General features: G+C 44.6%; 1 protein-coding gene across 1 annotated transcript in view; it reads right to left on the bottom strand.

Moving 5' to 3' along the window:
- LAMC1 (laminin subunit gamma 1) overlaps positions 1 to 22767 on the bottom strand; it is a 126230-nt gene that overhangs the window by 37780 nt on the left and 65683 nt on the right. Inside the window, exons 2-3 of the mRNA XM_044267263.1 lie at positions 7097 to 7401; positions 2214 to 2344 (exon numbers count right to left, since the gene is read on the bottom strand). Coding sequence (XP_044123198.1) covers positions 2214 to 2344; positions 7097 to 7401 — 436 coding nt within the window. The remainder of the gene's footprint in view (positions 1 to 2213; positions 2345 to 7096; positions 7402 to 22767) is intronic.

Here is a 22767-nt window from a genome sequence, read left to right as displayed (position 1 = left end):
TTAGTTTTACCATTCAAGACTATACACTGAGGAACTAAGCAATATTAAGTAATGACTGAGTTTTCAGGTAGGAAGAAAAATTAAACAAGCCAAAAAACCATCCCCCCAAAACATCTTTACTTAATAGGGGATGGAGCATTAACCAGACATGGGAAGAAAGTCTCTAGCAATTTTGGAGGCTTCCGCAATTTCTAGGATCACTTCCTGAAGTCAACTGTGTGTATCAAGCAGCAGCCAAGTGTGGAGGTCATGCACAGCAAGGCCCCCGAAGCCTGGCTACTTGGGTTTGGGAGCTGGCTCTGTGACTTACCGATGTCACTTAACCTCTGCACCTAACCTGTAAGATAGGGACGATGACAATGTGAATGTCACAGGGTTATCAGGAGAACCAAGAAGCTGCTCTATTCATGTGCCCAGGACTGTGCAGGCACAGTACAAGTGAAAAAGGTGGTCATGGCTGTTATGTGTCATAATGATTTTAAAGTATCCCGATCTGAACGTAGTAAGAGGTGTTCAGCACCGCACCACTGTATGCAAAGAGGCAGCCTGACACTCCCTCACATTGTTTGGGGCAAGAATCCCCAAAGGAACCCTAGGAGCAGGTACAATCATAAACTAAGGACTCATGGAAATGGGCATAAACGCTAAAACATGCTCTAGTGCCCTGATGTTCCCTTCACTGGCTTCCATGAAGACAGAATCAGGCCCAATGTTCTGCCTGCTACTCAGTAATACCTTTCAAACCTTCCAGAAACATCTCCAGTGCACCAGGATGAATCCCAAATTTCTATCCCCAGCTTTCATCTCTCCCCTCAGCTCCTATCCTTGATGGGACAGGAGCAAGTTCAGAGGTCTCCTATAACCTGAAACAATCCATGTCTACGTCTAAACTCATCCTCTCCCTAAATTCGCTCATCTTCTTCATTTACTTCATTAGTAGACCACTGTTCTCCTGATCATTAAACCTTAACATCATCCTTGACTGATGTCCTGATAATTCTTGCTTCACAATAAAATCCATTTGCCGGGGCGCCTGGGTGGCTCAGTGGGTTAAGCCGCTGCCTTCGGCTCAGGTCATGATCTCAGGGTCCTGGGATCGAGCCCCGTATCGGGCTCTCTGCTCAGCAGGGAGCCTGCTTCCTCCTCTCTCTCTCTGCCTGCCTCTCTGACTACTTCTCATCTGTCAAATAAAGAAAAATCTTAAAAAATAAATAAATAAATAAATAAAATCCATTTGCCATGTTCCTTTCCTGTCTACTGTCACCACCCTAATGTCAGGTATTTGTCACCTAATACCCAGATCACAGCATCACAAGGAGAAGAAAAATTCTTTTGATGGTCTCTACTTTCACCTTGCCCGTAGGTCATCTTCCTAACCGCTGTTTAGATAGCATGGCCTACTTCAATCAGTACACGGTTTCTCATGGATTAGAGTCTAGATCAGCTTTCACTCTGGCAGCCCTACAGACTCAGAGGAGATGTTCCTTAAGCCGAGTAGCTCTACAAGCTCCCAGCCCTACACTTCTGCTTGTGACCTGCCCACCCCACACCCACCCACATGCCCTCCCTCCTTATTCAGATTCTGCCCCTGCTTCAGGGCCCTGCTTCGTCCCCATCTGTTCCCCGCCCCAGCTTGACAGTTACGTCTCATTTTCCAATATATGGCCTCTTTCTCTCTAAAACACGTGTTTTAATTTTTCACATATTCATACATCGCCTGCCCCCCTTCATTTGTAGGATCCTAGAAGGTCAAGTCCTATGCAGCAGGTGAACGTCTTATGCTGCCTTGGTGGCTTTGGAGGGCCCGTTGCAGAGCTTTGCACTGAGGTGCTCAGTAAGGATTCACCCAGTGTGCTGATTTGACAGTGTTTTAGAAAACCTCATTACTTTGTTTCCAGGATAATGAGAAGGTCTAACAACATTATTAATATGGTTGTAAACAAGTTGCTACATTCACTTCTAAACCAAAGCTCCAGTCACTTTCAAAGTTATTTCATGGTTTGGGGTGCCTGGGTGGCTCAGTCGGGTAAAGCCTCTGCCTTCGGCTCAGGTCATGATCCCAGGGTCCTGGCATCAAGCCCCGCATTGGGCTCTCTGCTCAGCAGGGAGCCTGCTTCCGCCTCTCTCTCTGCCTGCCTCTCCACCTACTTGTGATCTCTGTCTGTCAAATAAATAAAATCTTGGGAAAAAAAGTTATTTCATGGTTTACTTACCTACCACCCACAGCAAAATCGGAGATTGCATAGTAATAGGACTTGAGAACTTTGGGGTCATTAAACACTTCATCTCCAAAAGTATTTAGCCGATTGAGAGTTACTCTGATGTCAGTGGCAGTTACCCATTCCTGTCGGGGGGGGAAATAAAAGAAAGAAAATAAAGAAAAACAAAAAGGTAAAGAGACTGAAGATGAGAGACATAAATGTGACAGTATTTTTTTAATTTTTCATACAGTTAATATATCATGTGACTTATATCCTCTTCCAGCATTAAATCTGCTATAATGCTCAATGACTTCCTTAATTTCCTAATATTTGTCTCCTTCTTGACTCCTCTCTTCTTTAATCTAAATTGTTGTGTCACCACTCAGAGTCCCAAAAAAGGAGGAATACTACTCATTTCTTCACAAGGCTGCTGAAAGGTTTACATGAAATATACTTCTAAATGCTTTGCATATGGGAGGGACTCAATACACATGTCCCTTCTTCTCCACCCTGTATCCACGCCCCAAGTTCAGGCCGAGGAACCAGCACAGAGCTCCTGGAATCACACAGCAGGAGCTGCGCTGCTCACTGCCTCCTCCTGCCCATTCTGTACCATCTCTCTCTCCCTCCATCCCCAGTCCACTACGGACAGATCTGGGAGAGGCACCCAAGTACACAGTAATAAATTATGACACCGGCCAGAACCAGTCAGATGCAGTTTTTGTCTTGATCTCTGCCATAATGTCACTTCTCCGGGAGGCCTTCCCTGCCCCCCAACCTAGAACTGCTGCCCACCCCAAGGCCCTATTTCACTTGCCTATTTCATTTATAGTCTGTTTCCACCACCACAAGCCCACCCCACCCCACCTCCGCCACCACTGCCAAGACCGTAAGCCCCACGAGGGCAGGACTTCTTTGTTTTATTGACTGCAGCTTCCCTGGTGCTCAGCGTACAGTAGGTGCTCAAGTAACATTTGCTGAGCAAATGAACACATCTGAAGCAACCACAACTGATTCGATTGGTAGGTGTAGCATAATGAGAGGGGACGAGAAGGAAAGTTAATGTTTTCCTCTGGGTTTTATGAGATCTAAGCCCTTATAATAAACGCCCTTTCATTGAGCTAATTTTAGTCAAATGTTTACATCTATGGTGGATTGTTAGAATAATGATTCCAGTGAATCATGTCTGCCAGCGTCCACACCCTGCAGAGTCCCTTTCCACTCTGATGCTGGGCTGGAGCATGTGATTTGCTTTCTGCCCAGGGGAAATGAACAAAAGTGACACAGGCAGAAAGAAGTCTGATAAGCACTTGTGCCCAGAGACTTACCCTCTTGGAATGCTTCTGCCATCATCCGGGGAAGCCTAGTCTAAAAAATGCTTCTGCCATCATCCGGGGAAGCCTAGTCTAGCCTCCTCGAAGCTGTAAGACTACAAGGGGAGAGAAACCCAGCCCCCAACTGAGCTGCCAGTGGGTGAGCCCACACCAACACAGAATCATGAGAAATAATAAATCATGGTTGCTTAAATTCATTACGTTTTGGAGTAGTATATGACACATGACCACCCAAAGACACCATGTAAAGTCCCATCCTGGGTGTGCCTCTCAGCATCCCCCATGGGGAAGCAACAAGCAAGTGCAAGGGCCACAGGCATCTGTGTTTTCAGAAGGCTCCCTGCGAGACAGGGAGGCACACCCCTGATTAAGCAGCACGGCTCGAACCAAGCCAAACCCCTGGCACAGAGAGCAACCTAGAGGGCTCATAAAAGCTAATCCCCGTGAAGCCTCCAAGTATAATTAGAAAGGAGAAGAGATGATGATTCCACTGCATCCCAACTTGGAACTCCAATAACAACTCCCACTCCCGGCCACAACGCTAGGAATCTTGGAGTCGTCTGTAATGTAAATAGCTCCGCATATCTCTGTGTTTCATGCTTTCTGTATCTCCTATCTCCTTTGAGCTTCATCTTTATCACAGCTCTCCTTGAGTAAAAGCTTCTCAAGGGCTGAGTCTAAGCCATTTCTTTCATAACAGGCATCTTAAAAAGAACAGGTTCTGGGGCCAGTCTTTCTAGGTTTTGAATCCCAGTTCGGCTGCTTAAATCTGTGTGATGTGGGTTATTGGATCTCTTCTGATCTCTTCTGATAAATGAGGTCGATGCCCTGTCTGTAAAATGGAGATCACAAAAGTATCTACCTGTAGAGTTGCTGTGAAGGTTCAATGAGTAAACAGTATATAGAGTGTGTATATACATCTGCAGTAAATGCAGCTAAAGGGCTCAGAACACTGCTTGGCACATTATGGCACATTACGGTAAGTGCTATTATACATGCTGATTATTATTATTATTATAAATCAGCATGTGCTCATTAATATTCATATACAGTGAAACCAGGAAGAGTCTATTCTCCCTTCGGGGAGATCACAGCTTCTGGAGAGAGGCGCAGGAGGCAATGAGGAGAGGGGGTCATATCAGCTCAGCTGTCAGGTCAGTTATCGTTGTGAAATCAGCTAAGGTCTGGTCAGCGAGGGCTCCCTGGCAAGTGGATATGAAAACCAGAGTTCTTACATCCAGAGACACAGAACTAATGTTTTTGCATAATGACAGCAATTGACCAGATCTATTACAGATGCCCGTGACATTTCTACCACATTTAGGTCTCACAGGTTCCTATGGTATAAAGAGGAGCAACATCAGGCACAGCTGACAGAGCATGTGACTCCTGGTCTCAGGACTGCGAGTTCGAGCCCCGCGTTGGGCATAGAGATAACTTGAGGAAAAAAACAAAAAACAAAACAAAACAAAACCAGTAGCAAACATCAGAGCTCCTACAGCTGGAGGAACGGCTTCAGGACAGGCTGATAAGGCATCCAGTTAGCAGAGGTTCCAGAATACACCACAGTGAAGTCACGTAGGTCAATGCTTCCTCCTGCTGCCTCTACCGCTATCTCTGCAGGGTTGTCGAAAAGGATCATTTGCACAGGAAGCACCTAAGCTAGCAAACTGATAAACTTAAAAAATTTATAGATCACATCTCCCTTAGACATTCAATCTTCGGTTTTTTAATGTATCAAAAAGTTATTCTCTCTACTCCTTATGCTGAACGTATCTTACTACCATCGCAAGAAACACTTCACTGAAAGGCCTTTGCGAACATACTCACTGCTCACCAGAACCTCAGAGTTGACCAAGCTCAAGATTCACGATCTCTCAGCAAATTGCAGAAATACAACAGAAGGGAAGAACTGGACCCACAGAGAAACATATGCTCATCTTTTGCCGCTATCCAAAACCACGTGGTCAAACCACAAAGAGTCCTTGAATATACTAAACGTCAAGAGAAAGACTGAGAAGCCACAAAAGCACGAAGGGGCTCCTGGGAGGCCCGGCTGGTTAAGCGGCTGCCTTTGGCTCAGGTTGTGATCTCGGAGTCCTGGGACTAAGTCCCGCATCCGGCTTCCCCCTGAATGGGAACCTGCTTCCCCCCTTCTTCTCCCTACTGCTCGTGCTCTCTCTCCCTCTGATAAATAAATAAATTTTTAAAAAATCATAAAGCCCAGAAGAATAAAGGAACTCTCTACTTTACCCTACGTAGAAATGACGACAGATTTTCATAAAATGTACAGAGTTTGCAGACCCACATCCAGTCGTACTCAGTCATTTCATACGGCTGCCCCCACTTAGACGTCAGCTGCAGCCACACGACACAAGAATCTCCAATTCTGTGTTGCAGAAAGATTCTAAATTACGGTGTATAAAGAACATTGGGGCGCCTGGGTGGCTCAGTGGGTTAAGCCGCTGCCTTCAGCTCAGGTCATGATCTCAGGGTCCTGGGATCAAGTCCCGCATCGGGCTCTCTGCTCAGCGGGGAGCCTGCTTCCTTCTCTCTCTCTGCCTGCCTCTCCATCTACTTGTGATTTCTCTCTGTCAAATAAATAAATAAAATCTTAAAAAAAAAAAAAAGAACATGGACACAGAATTCACGAGAAAAAAGAGAGTTTTAATTCTTTCTGTGCTCAAATAGGGAAAGGCTTCTATCGTGATGCTCAAGCTCTGTACCACGGGAACCTACACGTCTCTCCTGTCACAGACACCAGCACTGTTGGGTGATCAGAAGTTTTTATGGTTGACAATAGTGCAGACAAATGTGGTCCACCTTCCCCTGCACAATAATGAAGGAAGACGGCATTCTTAAATGACTTGCTTCAATTGTTCCCCCTCTCCGAGACTAAAAAATACTTCCTTTGGTCAAATGAAAGAGATAAGGAAGGTTGTGAAAATAATGGATAGATTCAGGGGGCGCCTGGGTGGCTCAGTCAGTTAAGTGTCTGCCTTCAGCTCAGGTCATGATCTCGGAGTCCTGGGATCAAGCTCCAGGGCAGGCTCCCTGCTCAGTGGGGAGCCTGCTTCTCTCCTCCCTCGGCCCTCCCCGCACTCATGCCTGCCGGCACATGCACGAGCTCTCCCTCTCTCTCTCTCTCAAATAAATAAATAAAATCTTAAAAAAAAAAAAAAAAAAAGAAAGAAAGAAAAAGAAAAGAACAGGTAGATTCAAATACTCTCTTCAAAAGGTCAGAAGCAAAATGTTTCCACTGCCAAGTAAAGACCCGAATTTAAATTGTTCAGTTTTTTAAAAAATTTCTACAACTTATATCCCAGAGTACACTGGCAGGTACATGAGAACACAAGAACATCAGCTGGGTGGCAGGACCAAAACTGCTTTCCTTCACATATTGAGAATATTCAGGAGGGCAGAATAACGTCCGCCTGGGAGCTGCTACCCCTATCCCTTTCCCTGGAAGTGGGACCACAGGCCCCCATACAACAGTCTTCCTGCCTCCTGCATGCCCGGGGAGAACCAGCGGGCTACAGAGTCAGCTTCTGGATCCATTACCTGCAGCACAGGGCTGTTGTCAAAGTTGTAGGCACTGGGCCTTCCTTCTAGAGTTGAAAAGGCCACGTTGCCCCCAGTTAGAGGGGAAATGTCACTGAATTCATCTGTGCACAAGGCCTGCTGCTCATCTCCGCCTGTCCTGATGAAGCCGCGGTTTGCCTTCGAGTAGGTGTTCTCGCAGGAGCCACTGTAGTACTGGTAAGGAATCCAGGGCCCGTCTTCCCGCGTGCGCTTGTAAATGGCGAAGCTCTCGGGGCGGCTGGTGTGGAACTTGAGGCGCACGTATGTGATGTCAAAAGCTTTTCCTGTGGGACAGACATGAAGTTGGTAAGTCATACGTATGAAGCAAAGAAACTCCCTCTATTCCCAGTTTGCTTAGGACCCTGACAAAGGACGGATATGCCCTAGATGAAGATGGTTCCAGAACCCACAACACATTGGTTGCGTCCGATAGGTATTCTAAACCTGGAAAGAGTGAGCCTTTTCCCACAGACAGGACTAGTTACAGTTTAGGTCATAAGTTGGCTTATTTAAGATACGCATTGGTGGAATCTTGTTTGCCATGAAAAATGGTAGCACTGTACTTACCACAATTAAACAAAATCAAAATTGCATTAAAAAGTACACTTATTCGTAGTGCTGGTGCTTCAGCAAAAGCAATTTAATTTAAAAACAAAGTATTTGCCGGCTTTCTAGATGGGTATTCTAGAAACTTTCAAGGTACTTAAAAACTCCCTCTCTTAACTATTACGTTACTTTTTGATGCAGGAGACTATCAGGAGCAGGATTCTTCTACTTATCTACCAAGTTAAGAGAGGAATTTCAGAAAGAAAAAGAGAAAAGGAGCGATTAAGAGATGGGGCAGGGAGTAGAGCAGGAATGAAGAAAAAAATTCCTCCAGCAGCTGAACAAAGAAAAACAAAAGAGATAGAGAAAAAAGGAGGGGGTGGGGTTAAAGAAGTTGTTTGCATTTGTTCAAAGAATATGCAAGATCCGAGCACTGAGCAGGCAAGGCCAGCAAAAGGGGGAGCCACTGGGCTGCTGTCTCTGGAGGATGAACCACTCCTCAGACAGCTTGCTGGGGCAGCGAGGGCACAGTCTGATGGCTGGGGCAGTTTGGCTGCCAGCCAGCATGCCTTCAGGTGGGTCAAAAAGACAGAGCGCAAATGTTTTTAATCACCTTCTATTCTCCAGTTGGGTCTTCCCATCTCTGACAATATTTATTCTCTGCAACTTCTATGCTATAGTGAAGATCCCAGATTGGTCAGCAAGTATTTGTTGGGCACAACTACACGTTCAGTCCTATGCTATACAGTTCGGAGGACAGGATGTGTTAGACTTAAGAGGTCCTTGCCCTCGAGGAGCTTACAGTCTTTCCTTCCCAAGGGAATTAATTCTGCAGGAAGCACCATACTCATCCTCCCCTATAAAGCCCAGAGAAGAGGAACCCCTGAACCCTCTCAGAAGGGTTGCCAAGGGACTCCTGCAAACCTCTTACTTCCTTGTGCCCACCCATCCGCAGGGGAGAGGGAAGGAGGGTCACATGTGGCCTGGAATCTCCTCAGCTCACTCTCCAGCTGCCTGCCAGAGGGCCCCTCTCCTCTCCTGCGCACCGCAATGCAAGACAGCGCGTCTGCCTCTGTGCCAGGGAGGCCTGCGGCTGTCCTACTACCAGATGTGGGACCGCATGGATGAGTCCAGCTGGGCTGCAGAGGTGGGGAAGGGGGAGAGCTGAACGCCCACCTGTCACGTGTCCACATAAGTCATGTATTCCATTCTTTAATCCTGTAGTATCCGCAAGAAAACTAAGATGATGAGCTATACCTATGTCTTAAGTGATCCAGATCTTAAAGGAGAAGTCTGATTAATTCCCCCATACACCCGAAATACATTCACACACACACACACAATCTTGAACATGGAGGTGTGTGGCATGATGGAAAGAACGCAGGACTGGGCACTGTGAGACCCGAGCTCAGGGCCTGGCTCCTTCAGTTACTAGCTGTGTGATTTCTGCTTGGCCATTTTCTCCTCTGCAAGAATGCGGGGGATGACCCCTGAGCCACCTACCTCAAAGAGCTGTTGGGAGGTCAAGTTAAGATCTTGCATGTACCTGGTTAACTGTAAAACTCTATACACACATAGGCATTATTCATAATAGAGTTTAGAAGAAAATTCCTGAATTAGGATCCTGGATATGTTCACATATAAGGGTCTGATTGTCCCAGGGACTACGTAGAGTTGCTAGAGAACCGCATACAGATCTGGATCTTCTACCCCAGATGGAGTACAACAGTTTGCGGAGACACAGGTTTCGCAAATCCCCTATACCACCTGTTAGAAGAATGAAAATGTAACGTCTATCTCTTTACTGTATCAAACATGTTAAAATGTTACCCTTGACTGAGGGTGTGGACTTACACTGTAGCATCTATGGCATTCCAAAGACTAGGTAAGACATGCTGGAATGGTAAAACAATTGAGTTTTATTCAGGAACAGGTGGTTTGGGATGTTCAAAGGCTTCCTCACTAATCTGGGCGTTACAGATTACCCCTGCTTTTCGACTCTGTCTCCGTGTCTGACATCTCATTGTTCTTTAACAACTCAACCTGCAGGAGACTGGATCAAAGGAGAGAAGATAAAATGGAGCAGGGTGTACAGTGGTCCCCGCACCAATCTGCACCACAGAGCCACCCTCTGAAAGAAGCCAGTTCATGTGGTCACTCTCACTGATGCCACAGACCCCAGGCAATAGGTAGTAGGACATAAGGAAGCAACTTTGCTAGCGTTCAACTTGGAAGCAAACGAGTTTTCTGGGCTCGGCCCTACCTCACTAAGCCTTGTTTCCAGAGCTGCCTTTTGCATTCCAACCCACAGCCATAGTTGGAAGAGAAAAAGGGCTCTGTGGCCATGGGCAAAAGAGGCTCACACATTCCACAGGACAAGACAGCCACAGGCACTGCCCTCAGAGTTCAGGTCAATCCAGCAGTGGACACAGACGATGGCAATTCTGCGTGATGAGGGCTTTGAAGGGGGGAAATGCACAAAGTTTGGGGAGCATGGGGGAAAGTCACCTAAGCTGGATTTGCGGCATCAAAAAACATTTTCTAGAAGAAGTGACATCTGCATTCGGGACCTGAGGAATGCAGAGGAATTACCTAAGCAAACAGGGATCAGCTGTCCAGGCAAATGAAACAGCATGTATGAAAAGCCCAGAGAACACAGAGGAGCGATCACTGAGGAGTTAGAGTTGCGCACTACGGCAAGGACTGGAGCGTGGCTGGACATGGGCTCAACAGGAAGGAGCACAGGCCGGGCCTGAGGCCACCTTCAAGAGCAACACCTGCCTAAGGGCAATGGCGAGCCACTGAGGCATTTACACGGGAAATACACAAGCAGATTTGACTTTTACTATTATTAAGATTTTATTTATTTGAGAGAGAGAAAGAGAAAGAGAGAGGCAGAGAATGTGAGCCAAGGGAGGGGCAGAGGAGGAGGGAGAGGGAAGGAGAGAGAACCCCATGCAGACTCCGCACTGAGTGTGAAGCCCGATGCCTGAGATCATGACTAGGGCTGAAATCAAGAGTTGGCCACTTAACTGACTGAGCCTTCCAGGCACCCCCAGATCTGACTAAAAGATCACTCTGGCCACTGCCACTGGGTAGAGAGGAGGTTGGAAGGGACAGGACTAAAAGTGGAGGGAATAGTGAAGAAGATGTGGCAAGAGTCTTGGAGATGACAGTGGGTCTGGGTGAGGTGTAGAAAGTTGACCTCAGGAGTAACTTAGTAACTGATGGACAGTAAGGGGGAGAGGGCGCCACTTCTGAACCCCCTTCTACTTTTAGTCTGTGGACATGTTTCACGGTCAAAGCTCCTTGGCTGGAAATAAGATGGAAGGATTAAAAATAATATTTAGTTTTCTCATTTAAAAACAAGCAGATGGAGAGTATAACGGTCCGCTGTGAGAGAGGACGTAGGAGGTCAAGCAGGACTGGAGGCAGGGGGAGGGGCGCGGGATGGGAAGAGGAGTTCAATCTTGGATATCCTAGTTTTGAGGTGTCTGTGGATCATCTAACGAGAGGCAATGTCTGGTAGGGAGTTGGAGGTGAGTGGTCTGGAACCCCAAGAGAGATGTCTGAGTCATATTCTCTCCATTCCAGCAAGGGTGCGGAGTGAGGAGAGAGCAGACTTTGGAGATGGCTCTGAGGGGCGTCGACATTTAAAGCACAGACCGCAGGTGGAGGGCTGTAGGGGAGGCCGTGGGGCTGGAGAGAGGATGGCCAGTAAACGAGACAAACATGGAAACCAAGAGCACTTGAGGAGGAAGTAATCAACGGTGTTAAAATATGCTAAGAGTCATGTAAGGCAATGACTGTGATGTCCACTGGCTCTAAGCCACGAACAGGTCACTGCTGTACTCAGGGCCCCATGGACAGGGTGGGTGGGATTGAAGATGAACGGCAGAGTCGAGGCAGGACAGCAGACTCAGCGGAGAGCAGTCTGTGACACGGGGTTGAAGGGAAGGAGGGCAACGGTGGGGTAGGATGCTGGGTTCCAGGAATATTTCTCTTTCTTTTTTGTTTTTTTGAGATAGAAGGGAGGAGTCTGTCTCACACGTTCTTGTGCTCAAGTCAACGGAAAGGGGCAAGGCTCGATATGGAAACAAGGCTGGGCAATAAGAACTGCCCCCATCAGGAGAAACCTCGCACCCTTGCTTTCCAGCTGAGTGCAAACATACGTGACGGAATAGGTTTTAGCACATGGAAGATGAAAGAGTTCTGATGATTTATCTTTTCTGTGCAGTGAAAATCAAAGGTACCTGCTAAGGGGGAGGAGTTGAGAGCAAAGCCAGTGGGGAGTATCTGCAGAGAGGGGACAGACTTCATAAGAGCCACTGCAGAGGCCAGCAGAGGAAGCGGACCAGAGGAAAAGAAGACCTGCCGGGCAAAGACAGGGCTGCTGAGACAAGGGGAGGAGGTCATGACTTTGTGCAGACATCTTTGTACAGGTGTAATTTTCAATGGTCCCCTTCTTTGCACCCTGCTTTATAGATAAGAGACAAGGGGACTGAAATTACTTCAAGGAACTTGGAATCTAATCTGAAAAAATCGGGACACCGATACAGAAAATGGAGAAGGGTCAAGTCTTGAGTTATCTACCAACCATCACCTGTGGTCATGGATAATCAAGAACTGGGAAACCAAGGAGCTGGGTTTCACTCCATTAAACAGCTACCAGTGAGACCCTTCAAGTATGCTTACCCTCATTCTCTCTCTCCCTCGACTTCCCTCCCTACTCTTTACCTCTCCATCCTACTCATTTCACAGTGGACAAAGTAAAAAGGTCTAAATGGTAGATAAATAGAACACAAGACCAAGTCTTCTAATTACCAGTCCAATGATAGGTGGTCTACTATTTTTACACTGTGGGAGCATGTGGACGTAGACAGTATGACTTTAAGATAAAGAGGCCAAGCCAAACAATGAAGAAAGTCAGCAAGCAGAAGTCTAGAAAGTCTTCAGCCACTTGCACAACGAGAACATCTTCTGCCCTTTGCCTTGCATTCATGAGCCTGAAGACCAACCATGGATATACACACCCTCAGGAAAATATTTAGCTTCTGAATGTTTCATTGCATTCCCCCCTCCTCCTGCCACATTCCTTCCATAAACAAAGACTCAAGTACAGATGTTTAGAATGAGGCGCACAAAATGAACTAATACTTCCTGCCCCGCATCCTTCAGTTCGTGCTGGCTGAGGCAATGACAGGAGGGGAGGGGGCCCTCTGCACAATGAGAAGCCCGCCTTTGTTCACGCAGGGCCAAGCCAAGGAATTCTGCTTAAGCCTCCTACGTGGTGAAGTATTTCTAATCTCTCTGAGTAGGGGAGAAACCCTTCCTGTCTTAGAATTGGCTTCAAGTACTGACTGCCTGGGAACATAAATGCTTCTCTGTTATGTGCAGCTCAGAAGAATTCCATGAGGATTTTGTGAAACAGCCCCCTGTACAGTGAAGTCATGAATGACAATGGCTATATAGAATTTCACAAAACTTCAAAATGCCCTTCCATGGCCTGAATTCAATGAAGAAAACTAGTTCATTCTACAGTATTAAGTTAGGAGTCACGGATTCACTATTGTTCCCATGTACTAACTCCTTAGAGTCCGAAAAGGACTGTTCTCCTTGAAGTCAAGCTTGATCTTAGCAATATAACGCTTGTAATATGGTTGTAGTACCTAAAGTCAATTAGAGAGGGTAGACGTGTAGGGTACGCGACGGGATTCTCCAAACACAAACAGTTAACACAAACAGTAGTCACAGAAAGCAGCGATCTGAAAACATTTTCATTTTTGTTAGTATAACCGCTGGTTGAAATAAGAGTTCCCAGGACAATGTGTCCAGCTGCGTACCAGCTGTGATCACTCCACCTCAGCGGACAGATGGTACAAACACCGCCTGGCCAGTCAAGATGACCCAGGGCCAAGTTCATGCTGAATGTGGGATCCTGCAGTAGACACAGATGGGTGACCAGAAAGCAGAAAGAGGAACAGTCACACACAGAACGTGCGGAAGTGATATGGGTACACAGAGTTCACGCCAACCTCTAGAAACCCCAGTTCTGCCTGTCTGCCGAAAAGCTCATTTCTATTGTCTAAAACTCATCCTCAAAATAATTTGATAATAATATCGTTTTCAATAACTTACTCTCCCATGGCTTTTCCTTAAATGTCAGTGCTCCTCTCTCTGTCAGTCAGCTAAATGCCAACAGTGCCAGGGGACAATTCCATGTGAAGAACATCTCCGTCCGTGCAACTTAGGAACTGAGGACAAGCAACCTGTACAGCTTTGTATAAATTAGTCCTTTTAAATTTAATTCATTAAAGCAAATGCAATGGAACTTAAATTTGAGAAGTGTAATTGATATTCAAATGAATAAATGCTTCAATAGCCCAAACTTCCTGAATACACGTGCTATCACACATGAGCCACCGTCCTGACAGAAGGACATGCGGAGACCAGCAGCACCAGACTATGGAAAGTTCCAACTGCAAACTGCCATGATGAAATCCACAAAGCAGGCAGACAAAGAACCAGTGAACATAATCACATTAGAGTTCTCTTCTTTTTTTTTTTTTTAAGATTTTACCCATTCATTTGAAAGAGAGCACAGAGAGAGAGGGAGAAGCAGACTCCCCACTGAGTGGGGAGGTTGGCACGAGACTCCATCCCAAGATCCCAAGATCGTGACCTGAGCTGAAGGCAGGTGCTTAACTGACTGACTCACCTAGTGACCCTATTTTTTTAAAAAAATATTTTATCCATTCATTTGAGAAAGAGACTGCACAGAGGGAGAATGAGGTGGGTAGCAGATTACCTGTCAGAGTTCTTTTAAAAGCTAAAATTCTAGGGTTGCCTGGGTGGTTCAGACAGTTAGGCATCCAACTCTTGTCCGGCTCAGGTCCTGATCTCAGGGTCGTGAGATCAAACCCGGAGTTGGGCTCTGTGCTCAGCATGGAGTCTGCTTGAAGTTCTCTTTCCCTTTCGCTCCCTCTGCCCATCCCCCATACTCTACAATTAATTAACAAATTAATTAAATGTTTGTTTTTTTTTAAAGCTAAAACTCTATGCCAAAGCTGTTTACAAAAACAGTGCTATGGTTGGGTGGGGTGGAGCTATGGGGGGTGAGGTAAGGTTCTGAAGCTGACTGGCATGATTTGGGGGGAAGATAAACCTAAAATCTTAGGAAAACTAGATGTTTCCATAAAGTACCAATTTAAAATTTAAGCCAAAGAAGACAGTTCTAGTCTCTTCCTACCACTCCTCCTACAAACTAGCTCTTGGTGCTACTGGTAAATAAGACCACGGCACCAACCTAGTATAACAATCCTCAAAAAATAAAATCTTCCTGCTTGTATTATCCACCTGCGATACCCCAGAAATGCCACATACTCTCCAGCAAACTGAAGGGTCAAACGTGATTTGGCGTAACATGCCAATTAAATATGAGATCAGAATATCCGAAGACTAGAATATCTGAACAGTCCTGGAGAGGACTTTCAAATAGGTACAAATTACTGTTAAAGAGAAATCTTTCCCATTATTTAGACACAAAATAAACTTATCCTAATTTGTATATCTTTATAATTTTATTTGAAACTTTCACCAGAAGACACAAATTCCCAAGTAAGATTCCAAGCCAAAAACTGGGCCTATGCCTTATTAACCCCAACCTCATGTTTATAAGACTCAACAGCAGCCCTAATTCAGGCTAGTGGGTCACAGGCATGCCTGCAATCCTTGAGCCAAGCTAAAGGAATGAAGCCAGCATTTACTCCCACTCATCCAAAAAGAGGCAAAAAATCCACTCTGCTGAACAACAGAATTCCAACAAGGAACTGACTGACAAGTGGAATTTAATGGAATTCCATAGGGAAAGTAGTTAATTATAATACTAAGGAAATAAAATCAAGACATAACAAGGCAACAAATATACAAGGTGCAAGGAACCCATACTTTAAAAATGTCTAATTGTTAAGATGTGAAAAAGAAAAAAGACACATGATTTTACGAGAAGCTTAATTCTTGTTCTGTAACATTCACACACTATTGAGAATTGACTAATTTTTGGCTTTCATCAACAGAAGAGTAAAAAATGGTAAAAGAAGAGTGAGAAAATTTGAAAGAAAAGATCCTAATCTACAGTTACACGGTGTGATGACAGACAAAGATGACTCTGGTAAACCCCTCCCCCCAAAGTCATAGGAAGTTGACCAACAGTGTATTTTATTTATTCAAAAACTACTCGCTAGGTGAATTTAAGCGAAAGTCGACCAAGCTATTTGGAATACTCAATCCTTCATTTTGCTAGAATGCCTTTTCTAGTTTCCAGTTTCTTTAATTCCTAATAAACTTGTCCCTTATTCCCCTAGATCAATTATATTTGTATAATAGTAAGAAAGAAGAAATAGAAGAAATAACTACAGACACTAGAAAATATGTTAAAGGCTAAAATATCTCTCTCAGTTTTCACAATTGTTTGATTTCCTACCTCAGCCACCCATTAGATCAAGGATAATAGCCCAACTGGTCTTAATAACTTCAAGTCCAAATCCTTCCATTCGTTCAGCAAATACTTAGCGAGCACTGGGGCTCAGGGGGAGAATCAGACAGACAAGGTCCCAAAATTGTGGGGATGACAGCACAGTAGGGAGTGAGGTAGGTAAGGGATAAATGACAATCACAAAACAAAAATGTTGTGTGTTAGATGATAAATGACACAATGAAGAACAAAGGGGAGATGGAAAGCACAGAGAAGTGCCATTTATAAATACACTGTCATCAGACACCTGGCTAAGGGGACATTTGAAGAAATGAAAAAGACATGGAGGGAAGAGCACTCTAGGACGGACAAGTGCAAATACTCTCGGGCAGGAGAATGCCGGCAAGACCGGGGAATGGTCATGAGGCCAGTGTGGCTGACGTAAGAGCGAAGAAGGAAAGTGCAGGGGGAATGTGGTCAGAGAAGACAGGATTGGAGACAGTGAATAAAGACAATTTTCCAGGTTCTTCTGCAATCAAGAAATAAGGTGGGGGGCACCTGGGTGGCTCAGTGGGTTAAGCCTCTGCCTTCGGCTCAGGTCATGATCCCAGGGTCCTGGGATCAAGGCCCACATCGGGCTCTCTGCTCAGCGGGGAGCCTGCTTCCCTTCCTCTCTCTGCCTGCCTCTCTGCCTACTTGTGATCTCTCTCTCTGTCCAATAAATAAATAAAATCTATAGGAAAAAAAAAAAAAAGAAAGAAGGTGGTAGATGGAGAAGAGAAGAGGGGTTTCCAGGAGAAATTGCTCTTTAAGGTGGGAAGACAGTGCATGTTATGTCAATGAGAAGGATCCGTTACAACAAAACAGTAAGGCTCTTCCCTGGTGGTGGAGATGGAGGAGAGTGTGTAAGGGACACCCACTCTGGCCCACAGTAAAGTTCTTTAAGACTTCTCAAAGACTTCCCTCAAGAGAGAATAAATAATGGAATTAACAGGGGTCACTGTAAGTGTCTAGATTAAAGAGCTATCTGGTATCCAAAGAGTTCAAAACCACAGGAGCTCTGGAAGGCCACTCCCCAGTAGAGCCAGCGCAGGGTAAGCTTTCCTGCTACAGGACTTCCACCACCAGCCCATGGTAAGGACAGCCTGTCAGAATCTGGGAAAGTAGAAAACTTCTGAAAAAGTGAAAATTGTTGAGTCTCATCCCCAGAAGTTCCATTTCTATAAGTTCTGGGTGAGTTCCCAAATCCGTATTTTCAAAAGCAGCCTGGATGAGTTTTATGTATAATTAACTACATTGGAGGAATATTGCCCGACTGTCAACTCTTTATCTCGGTTCTCACCCTTCAAAGACTTGGGCAGGAAAAGAGTTCTGAGCTTGGTGCTGCCCTACGGAATGAACTAAGGCACCCACGAGTGGTAACTCTGATTTTCACATGTCAGGATTTCGAGGTGAAACTTATTGCAAGTGTTAACTGTGCAGGCATGAGCGGCGAAGCAGAATCACAGCCGTCTTTCTGAACACACGTTCAGACGGTGCACTCATAAGGGCTGATCACTTCCCCTCCCAGGAGCCGGGTGACTAGACCAGCTGAATCCAAACTCCCCAACATTTTTCTCCATGCCAATTTCCTCTGCTGGCCAATTTGTACCCTTGAGGGCCCACTTCCCAGGCAAGTAGAAATACACTGATTTTTGAGAAAGCTTGCCTGCTGCTGGGGTTTCACAGTGCTATTCTTTCCATGCAGAGACTGGTCAAGATGCCCTTAAACCAAATTCCCCAACCCCTCTTGCTCCTGTACTTCCTCCTTCCTTCTCCGGACAATTACTAATACTTAATAAAATGATAACAAAAACAACAGCAATTCTCAATGGCAAGAAACAAATCTGGAAGCCAAGAATTCACTTCTGCTTCAGTACACTCAAGAAGAGAAGAAAACGCTTTTTCTGCTTTGTGTGAAAGCCTAGACTTGTTTCATCCAGTCTGTGTCAATAATGTTGGCATTTTTCAGGGAGGGTGTTACGTTCTGTTGGCTCAAGACCGGTGCAGAGAATCTTTACTTCTCAGAGAAGAAATTTCAGGTACTAATATATATATTAGTATATAATGTAATATTATATATATATATATATATACACACACACACATTATAACTATATAGTAATAATTATGTATATATGAAGGGAGACTTAAGAGCAAAGTATTCAGGAATTCATTTTGATGCTGGAGAGAGGGAGAGAATAGAGAGGAAGGAAGAAAAGAGGCAAGGGAGAGAAAAGGGGGAGATAGAGACTGAGGAAGTAAAAGAACAGTCTAAAATCCAGAATATCAATTCTGGATATCAATATCAATATCAAATTGATACTCTGGATTTTCCGTACTCTCAGAGCATTCACATCTCATCTACAGGGAGTGCTTTCTTTTCATTTCAGAAATACTTTGAAGTAACTGATGCCATCTCCTTCCAGACTCCAGCCTTAGGACACATATTTAGTCGTTTAGAATTCAAGGTTGACAAACTGTAGCCTGCAGACTGAATCGAGCTATTCTGTAAATAGTTTTCCCGGAACAGAGTCACGCCCATTCATTTGCACTCTGTCTCTGGCTGCTTTCTGCTTAAAAGGGTAGAGGTGAGCAGTTTTGAGAGAGCATGCACGGCCTACAATATGTGGTCCTGCAAAGAAAGCACTTGTCAATCCTGATCTAAGAAATCAGAGACTGTAGGAACAGAGATTTCTACTAAAACCTCTTCTGTCTCGTCTGCAGGCCATACTGTTTTAAAATCTGGTCCAAGGAAACTAGAATTTTTCTTCTATTGCCACAAAAAATATGCAGAAAGTTTATTTAGAAATTTTACAGATTAGTAACAATTCTAATATATCTGATACAAGAATTAATTATTACTTCATAGGGGGAAAAAAAAAAGTGCCCCCTTTTTCTTTCCTGGCAAACAAACAGGCAGAAAGGTCAGCAGTCAAAAGAGGAGGGGATGGACGGACGCCTGGGTGGCTCAGCCGGTTAAGTGTCTGCCTTTGGAGTGGGTTATGATCCCAGGATCCTGGAATGGAATCCCACGTCAGCCTCCTTGCTCGGTGGGGAGCCTGCTTCTCCCTCTGCCTGCTCTGTGTTTGTGTTCTCTTTCTCTCTCCCTCGGACAAATAAATAAAATCTTTAAAATAAAAAAAGAGGGGCTGTAATTTATTTCAGAAATCAAATCTACAATTACCTCTACAGCCCACAAAAATAAAACAGCCAAGCAGAAAGACAGAGGAGATAGCAGTGCTGTAAAAAGTAGGACCATTTTTCCATTTTTCCAGGGGTGCCCCCTCTGGAACCCACCCAAGTGGAGACTTAATGAGCAGTTAAGAGCAATGAAAAGAGGGAAATGGAGACATCAGCTCAACCGCATATCACCACTGGAACAGAAGGAAAAATGACGTGTTGATAACTGCAAATAAAGTGGAAAATGCAAGTAGATCCCATTCAGATCTCTGCTAGAACCTCCCTCCATTGTCCCCTGGGTAGGAATTCAGACCTTCACACAGGCCTCCTTGTGCTTCTGCTCTTCTAAGCGATGGACAGTTTACATCATGAAAATCCTCTGCCAGCTGGCGCTCTGTCCACAAGCGACTGATTGTGCGCAGATGCCTTCCTAAGATAAGGATAAATGAATACCCTCTTCTTCATTTTTCATTCATCTGCAGCGGCATGGAAACGCACGCCCTATACACTACCTTTTAGAAACCAAAGTTTATGCTCTTCACATGGCTTCATCTCTCATGAGCTGTGCTTGAACTCTCTATTGCGTTCCTGATTAAACTGTGGCCACGCCGAAATCTAACATCTACGCAATCTCCCCAGACTATTTGTAAACAATCTTGCACTACCAGATGTGAACATCTGCTTATTTTTTCTAAAGACTTGAAGACCTGAATATTCCCTAGGACAGCCTTAAGTTTAGAACATTGGATAATCTACCACGATAAGAATCGAAACTTTCATCCAGAAGTCGATCTAAATTACTGGCATATTTAGTGTTAAAAATTAAATAGTTGTGTTCAAATATGCTTTTTTCTAGTTGAATCACCTTCCCTTGAATGTACATTATGCTTCCAGAAACTTGTTTTACATTTCTCTTCCATTAAAAAGTAGTCAAGAATTTTCAATATCCCTTTCCAGTGAGAAGACACTTTTTATGATCACGACTGGAGCCGTTTTTATACATTATGAATATCCCACACTCAGTGAGAGGATGTCTAAGGCAAGAAGACCATCTGACCAATTACTCACATAGCATACTTCGGAGAGGTCGGTCAGATTCCTAGTACTTCAAAACCATAAGCCTTTCTTATCTGCTTTCGCTTCTACACTGAGAGCAAACATTTAGCAGCGCTATCAGAAGAAATGTTCTTCAAATCTACCCTTCACCATATTTCAAACAGACAGTGCTACAGTTCTCATCCATGGGAGTGTTTCACACGCACCACAATGGGGCTTGTTCTACCTTTCTATTTACATTTTGGAGGACAGCCAAAGTCTTTTCTAGTTCTCTTTGATCTGATGCCAATGACTTGGTATCTGACACCCACCTGGAAGACATTCCCTTAGGAACCACAGGACCAAAAAGGAATTGGAAGGAGCAGGAAAATACCATATAAACACATCCTACATCCTCTCGCTCTCCAGCTTACCAATCTGTGCAAGTTATTTGATCCGGTGCAAATTCCTTAGACATGTTATTGCAAGGGATTCATAAATCCGAACACCTCTGCTTCATTTTGTACCTTCAAACTGTATCCTAACACTCTCCGGCATAAACTAAAACCTCCAGACCAGCTTTGCCATGGTTTCCATCCATGTACCATTTGTCGCCCCAGAGTCACCCTCTAGCCTTTACTCCTGCCAAACCCTACCGATCTTTCCAGGTTGAGTTCAAGTACCATGGTCTCCGTGACACTTGTGTTATCATCTTACTTTTCCGAACACGTGGCACCTCCTACCCAAACCGCAGAATTCATACTTAGTATTACTTCTTTGCGTAAGTTTCTTTTACCCTACAAGAGAGTAACTTACTCAAAAGCAAAGGAATCCATCTGTACTTTTTGGGTATCCTCTACAACAGCAAAATTTTTTAAGTTTTTCTGCCCATGACAAAACAACACAACAACAAACACCTTATATTGCAACCCTGAACACACACACACTATTACCTACGATGCGACCTGATGCTCTGTTCTATTCTCCATTTTATTTGTTAAAAGTGCTAATTACAGCTCACTAAATTGATTGCTATGACATAAGGGAGTTGTAGCCCACCATCCCTCAGGCACTGTCCTTGACACAAACCAGGTGCTCAATAAATATTTGTCTACTGGATTGACTCATCTGTTACACACAGCAGGTCAGAATTCTGCAATGAAATGTTTTCTAGTCCCTGACAAAGTTTAAGATGATGCCTTTAAGACCTTCTTCCAGTTATTTTAAAACCAGGACAATATTTCTAAAAGAGCCTTTTTGGGGCAGCCTTCAACAAGAGCAAAGGAAAAACCCCTTTTCCTAAAGGTAAATAAAAGGCCAAAAATTCCATTCGTGAACTATGGCATCCTTTAGTTTTAGTTTCCTAAAAGTTTTAGAACTTTTTAGAACTCTTTTTAGCAGCTCTGGTTCCAGAAGAGCTTCAACCAGGAGCATGCGGTAAGTCTTCAGGGTAGTGGCAAGGATTTCCTCTCTGTGGGATGGATGGACAATGCGTGGTGCTGGGGGTTAGACTTCTACTGAAGAGGAGACATCTGTTTATTTATTGGGAAACTGCATTCTCATGTTGGGGATTCTCAATATGGAGTTGGGAAACTCCAAATCTCATGTTCACCGCACTGTTTTCACTGGATTATTAGTACCTGGAATTATCTTTTACTTTTGTATATTTTGTTGCTATGCCCACATATACACGCGCAGACATGAGAGTGACCTTCACACACGCACACACATGAGAGTGACCTTCACACACACGCAGACGTTGAGAGTGACCCTCTTCTTGTCTTACCCAGCTGTCCCTTCACTTCGAGGCACATTTTGGCTGTCCTTTAAAGGGAGAAAAACGTCTGACTCGTAAAATAAGCAGCTATCCCACACAAGAAAGACAGTGGCCTAGGTAAGCCTGGTTTGTTGTTTGGTCCTTCATTCAATGATTTATTCATTTCGCAGAAATATGCTAAAACGAATCGCATGCCAGGTGGCTGTTTAGGCACCGAAGATACCAGGAAGAAATAAGACTCACTCCTTGTCCTAAAGTAATTCCATATGATCTGTAAGGGGAAGACACAAATCATTAAAATGCAAAGTGAGAGATGTACTGTACTGGGGCGTAAGGAGAACCGTACGCCTGCTTTTCTCTTCTGTAAAACAAAGAGCTTGACAAGACGAACTGTAACGTCCAGATCCAAAAAACTGCTTGATTTTACGACCCGACCTGTCAACAACGTTTCTAAGCAGACCTCTCTCACCAGGTCTTTTTAATACTTTCTTTTCTTACAGGAACATTCTGGAGGAATGCTAAAAATGCTGTAAGAAAGGATCTCACAAAGACAAATGACATCAGAGACAGGAAATGTCAGCTGATTTCCAATTAACT

The sequence above is a fragment of the Neovison vison genome, chromosome 10, assembly GCF_020171115.1.
Source record: "Neovison vison isolate M4711 chromosome 10, ASM_NN_V1, whole genome shotgun sequence".
NCBI lineage: Eukaryota > Metazoa > Chordata > Mammalia > Carnivora > Mustelidae > Neogale > Neogale vison.
This window is presented reverse-complemented; position numbering and strand designations above follow the sequence as displayed.